This window comes from Heloderma suspectum, chromosome 6 (genome assembly GCF_057233095.1).
Source record: "Heloderma suspectum isolate Gila_16-S chromosome 6, 16-S_ref, whole genome shotgun sequence".
NCBI lineage: Eukaryota > Metazoa > Chordata > Lepidosauria > Squamata > Helodermatidae > Heloderma > Heloderma suspectum.
The window spans coordinates 97,842,995-97,852,465 of record NC_139463.1 but is presented as its reverse complement, the minus strand read 5'-3'; the positions used below and the strand labels follow the sequence as shown (position 1 = coordinate 97,852,465).

Below are 9,471 nucleotides of genomic sequence, written 5' to 3'. Positions count from 1 at the left end.
TTCTCTCCTGCCTCTCTATGCACACACCCTGTTTCTTTTCATTTTCTTTCTTCTTCTCCATCTTTTATTTGCCTGTCACTTCTTCAAGCTAGGCAAGGTGGCTGCCTCAGATGGCAAACTGGTGGTGCTGTTAAAGGCGGTGAAATGAGACGCAGACTTGACACCTGCTGTTGTCGAACATTTGGGTGGCTTTCCCCCCATGTATGTTAGCATGTGTTTGTGGGGGTGCTGGGATTGTGTGTGTGGGTACCAATTGGATTGGCGGTGAAATGAGACACAGACTTGACACCTGCTGTTGTCGAACATTTGGGTGGCTTTCCCCCCATGTATGTTAGCATGTGTTTGTGGGGGTGCTGGGATTGTGTGTGTGGGTACCAATTGGATTGGCGGTGAAATGAGACACAGACTTGACACCTGCTGTTGTCGAACATTTGGGTGGCTTTCCCCCCATGTATGTTAGCATGTGTTTGTGGGGGTGCTGGGATTGTGTGTGTGGGTACCAATTGGATTTTCTGCCCCAAGGAAAATATCTTGGGCCCACACGTTTGGTGACAAGCATGCATCTGACGTAAAATAAAATCTTCCTTACCACTTGGTAGAATGATACAGATGGGCAAACTACCCCAGGGTGAGATAACTTACCCTGGAGTAGTTTTGCTGTCTGTATGGGTTCCATAGTGACAAATTCCAAAGGACAGCTGAGTTAGTCTGCTGCAGCAAAACAACAAAGGGTCTTGAGGCACCTTAAAGGCTAAAAGATGTATTAAGATACAAGCTTCCATGGGCTAGCAACACCAAGGGCTAGCACCAATCCTATACATGTTTGCCTAGGGAAAAAAAATCATTTTTTCTGTCTAAACATGCATAGGATCGTGCCCGTTATTGGTCTGTAAGGAAAGCCTCAACTTGGTAACATAGGAAACTGCCTTATATTGAGTCAGACCCCTGGTCCATTTAGCCCAGTACTGTTGATACTGACGGGCAGCGGCTCTCTGGGGTTTCAGGCAGGAATTTTTCCAGCCCTACCTGGAGATGTGGGGGATCAAACCTGGGCTCATCTGCATGCAAAGCAGGTGCTCTGCCACTGAGCTACAGCCCCTCCCCACACCAAAGTTGTGGTATGGGCAGCCTTGTCTCCTCATACACACATTTCTAGTCTTCTATTCTTTTTTATTTATCTATTTTTATTTATTTGGACATTTATATCCCACTTTTCTATGATGAAATCAAACCCAAAGTCTTTTTAAAATGTACACTAATATATTTTCCTTCCTTCCTCTGGGTTTTTTGTTCTGTTTCATACATATCTAGCAAGCAGTCTTTCAATGTCTGTCTGCCCATCCACGCATTTTGCCTATCTTTCCCTTCTGCATACTTGCATCTTTGATCATCTTCTTAAAACAAATCTCTTTCTAACTTTCGCTGTCATAGCTTACATTCCCCCTCCACCCCCAGATGCTCCATGTTCTGACACCATCCATGCCCTGCCTCATTATTTTCTTCATTGGAGCGACATGGGGCAGTCCATTCCAATCCTATCCATTCCATCTTTTCCTGTGTCAAGACTTCGTCCAGCCTTTCCATTGATCTGGTCCCCAACGCCTCCATTTGACTAAAGTGTTGGCCTTACTGCTTGCGTCACAAGCAGGAAAGGAGAAGTATAAATGCCCCTGCCGGAGGTTGCTGAAGGGAGGATTTTGCTACGAGACACCCTTGGTGTACCACAAACACACATAGGTAGGTAAGGATCCAAGAGCCACAGCAAGAGGAGGGCATGCTGTAAAGCAGACTTAGCAAGAGGTGGTTATGTTGTAAGTAGACCTGTCCAGGAAGGGGTGACATTGGTTTTTTTCCAGCACTGATTCCTTTCCTGTTTTAATTCCTAGTGTCAGCAGCAATGGAACCTACAACTGGAGCTCACAAAGGTCTCTTGGCCATCATTGTAATTCTCAGTTCATGTGTACTGCTCACGTCAGGGGCCTTGCTGCCAAAGCTGCATAATTCAGGCAGGTAAGTGGAGGTTTCTGTACTGTTGTGTCTTTCCTTCTCTGATTTACCCATTCTAGTTCAGTTAACCTTGCAAACAATTCTCCATCCAGGCTGAATTTACATTTGACAAGACTAAGCAGGGCTCTGAGAGTGGGGGGTGGGCAGTGGGGATGAATATGCAAGTTAAATAACATGACCTAGGTCCTGCAAAGAGTATGTGGCACAGAAAAAGAATTAGAAAAAGAAAAAAACTCTCTCTACCTGAATAGCCTTTAAGATAATGTAGGTAGTATGGATGGAAATAGGGACATACCACTTCCCATATCCCATGTCCCTTTTAGGCAATCTTCTTTCTACTTTTCCATCTTTTGGTTGCTACTTCTGCTTCCAAAAGAAGCCGTGCATGGAAAAAAGTCCTCTGCCACAAGAGCCAGAAAGGGTGTGTGAGGAGAGAAACTGGAGGTTGCAAAAGAGTTTGGCTCATTGCAGGTGTGACAAACTCCCAGCAGTGGTGCAGTTAGGGTTGGACTTCGGGGCCAAAGTCCAGGGCTCTAGTTATTTGTCCATTAATTAAACTTCTATTGTGCCCCACCAACTACCAGATTATATCAAGCCCTAGTGAGACAGAGCCATCTCTTCCCTTTGTATGATGGAAAAGCAAGACTAGTAAATATTGTGTAACTTTATGATATACTGTGGGATCAAGCCTTTAGGGATTCTTACTTGGGCAAAGTCTAAAAAGCCTTCTCATACACTTCCCTCAGAAGGTTATGCTAGTATTCCCCCTCTGCTCAAACCTGCAAGATTCTTCTGACCTCCTAGAAAACTCAAGTGTCTTCTCCTTGTTTGCTTTCCCAGCAGGCGTTGGGAGCGTGAAGCACCCCAGTATCCTTCACCAGAGGGCAACATCGACCTCAAAGCCGCCCTCCTTCCCTGGGGCATCCACATTCCTTCCATCATGCTACGTGACTGGAGTCTCAAGTGGATGTCTTCAGATGTCATAGCACCGCAGGATGAGGACAAGGAAGGCCACAAGAGGAAGTCCCACCTGTGGGGCCCAATGAGACAGGAAGCTTCATCTCCTGGGGGCCCAAAGGTGGCACTATACCCAGCCAGCTGGGTTCCAGGGTGGGGTGAAAAGCGGAGTATTGTGGTAGCGGATGACGCAGCCTTCCGAGAGAAAAGCAAGCTGCTGACAGCTATGGAGAGACAGAAATGGCTCAACTCCTACATGCAAAAGTTTTTGGTGGTGAACTCTGATTGAGTAAGAAGGAGCGGTGCATGGGGAAGGGGGGAAGGGGAACAGCAATTCCAGGTGAAATGAGGGTCAAGCTAGCTGCATTATGCCACTCACAGAAACCCACCAAGAAATATATCAAACATACCAATCAACAACACAGAACAGGGATAGACAACTGGAGGGCTGTGAGGTGAATCTGTCTCCTTGCCCAAAGTCAGACAGAGGGCAGATCAGCGTCACTCCTGACCCCAGGGATGCCCTATCCACAAAAACATATGCACTATTAGAGGGGTGCAGAACCTCAGACCCTGGGGCCAATCCAGCCCTCTAAGGTTGCCAAGATGGTCACGCCCCCTTCCCCCAGCTCCGCCCCTTCCCCCAAAGGTGTTGGGTGTTTTCCTAGCTTTTGTGCCATTTTTCCACCATTCTAAAAGGTTGAAATGCCTCTCCCAAAGCTTAGTTACTGGCTGTAAAAATGTTAAGCTTAAATATGCTGGTATTTTGGGGGCTCACCTCTTTTCCTTCAGCCCCGCCCACTACTGGACTGTGGCCCTGAGGCTGAAAGAGGTTCAACATACCTGCAGGATTATATGTTCTTCAGCCCCTTTCTCTCTAGGTCTTTCTCTCTAGCTCTAGCTCAAGCCTGAAGAAAGCTCCCATCCCCCACCGCACCCCAGTGTAAATAGTGAGAGAGGTTTGGCTGAAGCTTAGCTCTTATTATGTACTTCAGTTACTCACTCTTGTGCTTAAGCCAAGACAGAGGAAAGTTGTAGTGATCCTCTAAGGTGCCTGCAATACACTGTGCACGGGGCTGACCTTGAAAAGCTTTCAGAAACTGTAACCAGTGCAAAATGCTGCCGGGCTGGAGATGAGCATTTTGAAGACATTGTGCCTGCTTCGCTTGATAGGAACCAGCTGACAGTTTTTTCCAGGTTCAATTCAAGGTGCTGGTTTTAACCTTTAAAGCCCTTAAATGGCATGGGGCTTGGGTACCCTAAAGGTTGCCTTCTTCCATACCTTCCTCCCCACATGCTCCGATCAATACCTGAGACACTTCTTCAGTTCCCCTGTCCTCATGACATATGGTGAGTGGCTACGAGGCATAGGGCCTTTTCTGCAGTGCCACCTACCCCCTGGAATGCTTCCTCTCTTGAGCTCCATCAAGCCCTGACACTCTACTGTCTTCAGCCGCTGGTAAAATCTTGGCTTAAAAAAAAAAACAACAAGCTTTTGGCTGATCTTTTGGTGGTTGTTTTTAAATATTGTTCCCTTTTAATTGCTATACACAAAATCCTGTCTCAGATCAGGGGCTGCATAGGGTGTTAGGTCAGTGGCAACAGCAAGGGGGAACACATGGGGGGTGCACAAATAGCCACAGAGGGACACATGGGGCTACGGAAGGCTATGTGTTCCCCATCCCTGGTTTATGATGTTAAATATGGGGCTTTGAAATGATTTTGATCATTAGAAATGGGAGGATGATACATTGTTTTTAAATATTATGTGGTGTTCTTGTCTGTGTTTGCATTAGCCGCCTTGGATTCCTTCTTTGGAAATAAGGTTGTAAGTTTTTAAACTAAACTAAAATAAATATCCTCTATTATTGTTCATATTGGAAGTGGTTAAAGAGCGCTTTGCTGGAGTCTTGTTGGCTGCTGTGGGAGTGAGCCAGAAGGCAGAGCCAAAGGGCTCTTTCACCCCTTCATCCCCAGGGGAACAAGCCACAGAGGATTTAGCACAGCTCTTCTTGTAGACCTCGCAGCTGCTCACTGCCTTGCCCTTGTGTCTTGGCTTGTGTAGGGGAATGAGCAGCTTGAGGTGCATAAGTGGAGGGCTCTGCAAAAGCCTCTCTTTTGCTCCAGAGCTTATTGCCTGTGTCTTGGCTCATCCGGGAGTGAATCAGTGGTTGAAGCCACATCACTGGCCCTTGGCCCATTGAAAAAATGCCCCCTGTTAAAACATCAATTGCCAAGCAGGAAATCAGAAGCCTTAATAAGGCAGATATAAAGCTTTCTAGCACGTGCTGAGATAACTCTCTCTCTCTCTCTCTCTCGGGCACACATTAAACATGGAAAGCAAAGTGGCAGCATGAGGTCAAAACAAAGGCAATGCTGGAGATCCGTGTACAGATTCCCAATTTTACTTCATTTTTTTTTCCGTTTAAAACAGCTGTGAGATGCTTCCATTGTGATTGGAGGGGATCCTTTCTGCCTGTGTAATTTCTCTGATCTAGATATTCCCTCTGCCTCCTGTGCTGCTATTAGACCTGTAGTAGGGAAAAAGAGAAGTACCTGTATATAGTTTATTGCTGTAAGCTGCCTTGGGAGGGCTTCTACCCTGAAACGCGGCCAATAAATATTTTAAATAAATAAATGAATGAATAAATAAATAGTGTGCCTGTGGCGGCTGGTGGCTCTGATGTCAGTGGGGCAATACATCCACTCCGGGTTTCAGTCAGAACCAGTCAGAACTCTAAAGGAGCTATCCAAGGAGGTATCCAAGCTTCACACCTTGGACAGCTCCTTTAGAGTTCTGACTGAAACCCGGAGCAGATTCACTGCCCCACTGACATCAGAGCCACCAGCCTCCTTTGCAGCGTGCCTGTCTATTTTCCTGCTTGCTGGTCTAATAGCAGCTTTGGGGAAGCTGTGATTCCAACTGGGAAAATAGTCCTGGCGAAAGGGGTTAAGCATCACCTGCCTAGACCCCTGGCTCCAAATCAAAATTGGAGAACCCCTGCAGCTGATTTTAAATTAAGAGGGGACCAGGGGAGCGGGGGGAAACCTTAGAAAATCTGATCACAGATTTTCTGTTTCAGCTTTTGGGAGATGGAATATAGAAAGATCGGCTACAGTAAAAATCTTGGGGAAAAGAGTCATTGCTTGAATCATAAAGATGGAAGGAGTCTTGGAGGTCATCTCAGTCTGCTCTCTGCTCAATGTAGGATGCAGCTACAGCACCCGTCTCCAACTAGGGGAGGGGTCCCCAATCTTTTTGGACCTGTGGACACATTTGGGAATTTGAGAAACTGCTGTGGGCACCACCACAAAATGGCTCCCACAGAGGATGTGGCTAGTCACATAACGGCTGCTGTGCGGGCGTGGCTAGTCAAAGGGGAGCTAAAGAGGAGGGCGGAATAGCAAGGCTTAGAGGCCAGGAGGAAGGGGGAAATAGTAAGGCAAAAGGGTAGAGGGGAGAGAGAGAGCAAGACTAGAAGCTGGAAAGGGGGAGAAACAGCAAGGTAAAGAAGTGGGGAGAGAAATAGCAATGCTAGAGGCTGGGAGGGAAGGGGAAACAGCAAGGCAAATGGATAGAGAAAGAGCAAGGCTACAGGCTGGAGAAACGAAGCTAAAGAGGTGGGTGTGCGGGAAATAGTGAGGCTAAGAGGGAGGGGGAAACAGCAAGGCAAAGGGATAGAGGGGAGAAAAAGAGCAAGGCTACAGCCTAGACAGGGAGAAAAAGAAGACTAATGTTAATCCAAGGTTTTTATTTAAAAAATGTTTTTGAAGGGTGCAGGGAGTGGAGAGCTTTGTGGGTGCTGTTGGAGGTGTCCATGGGTACCACATTGGGGACTCCTAAACTAGGGTGCTCTCCAGATGTTTTGGACTATAGTTCCCATTATTATTATTATTATTATTATTCTGCTTAATATCTTAAAATCCTATAGTTCCCATCATTCTAACCTTTGGCCATGCTGGCTGGGGCTGATGGGAATTGCAGTACAAAACATCTGGAGAACACCTGGTTGAGGAAGGCTGACTACAGCATCCCTGACAGATGGCCATTTGGCCTCTGCTTAAATTCTCCCAACATAGGAGAGCCCAACCATCTCCTAAGGCTATTACCATTAGGGAGCCTTTCCCTAATGTGTAGCCCAAATCTGCATTCTTGCCATTTCCTACCCACTCATTCTAGACCCTCTGGAGCAAGTGGGAACACGTCTGCATCAAGATTGCTGAGCAGCTGGATTTATTACTGCAGCAACATCTTAAATATGGTTGAGGCAACCGCTGTTTGTAGCTCTTCATAAGAGGCGTCTGCTCCAAATTTCTCAGGGCCGCTAGCCCAGGGTTGAGGGAAACAGAAGAGAGCGGGAAGCTCAGAGGATCACAGAAAGGGGGCACATCTGTCTTTGCTGTGCATGTATTTTGCACTCTCTGCTCTCTTGTTCTCTCTTCCTGTTCTAATAAAATATGAGATTTGTTTGTTTTGTATTTTCTCAGTCAGAACAAGTATGGGAAAATGAACTGTACATTACGCTTTCATAGGAAAAGGGTAAAAAGTTCATCAACAACACCCAGTGCAAAACAGATAGAATGTATCTGGTGCCTTCTTCATGTGTGTGTTTTGTTTTTATCCTCTAAATTTCAGGAGCCACAAAACATTTGCCTTTTTTAAATTTAATTTTAAATTTATTATTACATTTATATTCCACCTTTTTTCCTCTTGCAAGGAACCCAGGGTGGCTTACATGGCCCTCCTCCTCTCCATTTTCTCCTCGCAACAACCCCGTGAGGTAGATTAGGACGAGAGTCAGTGACTGGCCCAAAGTCACCCAGTGAGCTTCACAGAAAAGTGGGGATTAGAACCCAGATCTTCCAAGTCCCAATCCCACACCCTAACCACTCCACCAAACAGGCTGGCTGTGTAATGTTCATTCTTTGGAGTTTTGCCATCATGTAGTTTAGTGAGGTTCTCCTCACAACCACTAGGCTTGCTGACATTTAAACTCTCAGCTCAGTTCAAGGTCAGAGCGTCAAGTCAAGTGGGGCATGCAAAAAAATGTAACAGTGTAGAGTGTCGGTTTTCAGTGTCATCAGCTGCGCGCTCCTCCACAATACTCCATTCCCCCTCTTGCCTGGTTTTCCATATCTCCCTCCTGGGAGTAAGTCAGCCAGCATTCTGTACCTGCTGAGTATCTTCAGTCTTCATTGGGCTGTTTTGGGGATCCTCCCCCTTATGTTTTGTTTCTAATTATTTTTTTTTGTGCTTCTGCAAAGCATGGGGTTTCCCTGAGCCTGCCTTATTGCCTCCCTCTTATGAACAGGTAGGGCTGTTTTACCTACATAAGCAACAGCACTGACAGCGTGAACAATGGAAATAGAGGGAATAATTGGGCTATATGGAACCTCCATGTTAGAAACAGTATGCTGAATACCAGTTGCTGGAGAGGAACAGGAGAGGAACAGCAGAGGAAGGCTATTGCCTTTTTCTGCCCCACTTGTGGGCTCCCTGATGGTATCTGGACTAGATAGGACTTTGGTCAAATCCAGCAGGACTCTTCTTATGCTCTTATGAACCAGCGGGTGCAGCAGTGTACCTTTGCAGCAGTTTGATCCGCAACAATTAGCAGATGGTCCTATTTTGGTCCTTGCCATGAAAAGCTTCACCTGCCGGTTTCTACATGCAGCAAAACTGCTGTCAAAGCCTGAGAATGGCCGTGCCATGGGTGTAGTGGTTAGTAAGATGTTAGACTAGGACCGTGGAGACCCAGGTTCAAATCCCCACTCAGCCACAAAGATCACCTCCGGCCATTTAGTTTGTTTCAGCCTAACCTGCCTTACAGGGTTGTTATGAGGATAACATATTGGGGGGGGGGGACCATGTATGCTTTGGAGGAAAAGGCAGGATATCAGTGTTATAAACACATACATAAATAAGTCTGTGAACATTTCAGCCTTTTCAATTTGCCCTTTTAAGAGCAGTTTGATCTGCAGCAAAGGAATCCTGTTTCGTTCCATGCTGTGACAATTAAGTGTCACCTGCTAATTTTGATATATATCCAAAGTCTTTTAAAGGGACATAAGCAGGCCAGTTGGCAACTTTTCCCATAAGCCATTATTGTCTCAGGGAACCCAAGAAATCTTTGCTGCTCCTTCTGCCTATCCTGACGGGGTTGGGGTGGGGGGTTGACTCCATTCTCCCTGGAATTGTATGGATCAAACACATCAATGCTGGAGACATGCAATTTAGAAGAGAAAAGTTTATTCAATCCGTCTACACAGGGCCTCTCCTGCTCTTGAGTCTCTGAAGCACAAGTGCAGCCCTAGTTCTGGTCTGTCTGTTCTATAAGCAGAAGGGAAAGGGTTTATTCCAAGCGAAAGTGTTGTGGCTGGGGTAAGGAGGCAGCTGCAGCAGACTAGTGTGCAAACATGGTGCGTGCGTGTCTGTCCGTGTGTGTGTGTGTGTGTGTGCGTTTAACTGAGTGGGTGCAGGACTAATACCAGGTCAGACTATTTGTC

The 9,471-nt window shown here is 46.4% G+C and overlaps 1 protein-coding gene across 1 annotated transcript; it reads left to right on the top strand.

Moving 5' to 3' along the window:
* The first annotated feature begins 1,556 nt into the window (after nucleotides 1-1,556).
* Nucleotides 1,557-4,853, top strand: PTH2 (parathyroid hormone 2). Its single transcript, XM_084808447.1, has 3 exons — nucleotides 1,557-1,737; nucleotides 1,887-2,010; nucleotides 2,848-4,853. Exons 1-3 carry the CDS (start codon nucleotides 1,665-1,667, stop codon nucleotides 3,251-3,253), a joined length of 603 nt encoding a protein of 200 aa, XP_084664573.1. The 5' UTR covers nucleotides 1,557-1,664; the 3' UTR covers nucleotides 3,254-4,853.
* Nucleotides 4,854-9,471: the final 4,618 nt, after the last annotated feature.

What these genes read in the sequence shown, in the direction of transcription:
- PTH2 (XM_084808447.1), top strand. Translation starts at nt 1,665, where the DNA reads ATGCCCCTGCCGGAGGTTGCTGAAGGGAGGATTTTGCTACGAGACACC. An exon ending in TGTACCACAAACACACATAG is followed by an intron (nt 1,738 to 1,886) that starts GTAGGTAAGGAT and finishes TTTAATTCCTAG; the next exon opens with TGTCAGCAGCAATGGAACCT. An exon ending in AAGCTGCATAATTCAGGCAG is followed by an intron (nt 2,011 to 2,847) that starts GTAAGTGGAGGT and finishes TTGCTTTCCCAG; the next exon opens with CAGGCGTTGGGAGCGTGAAG.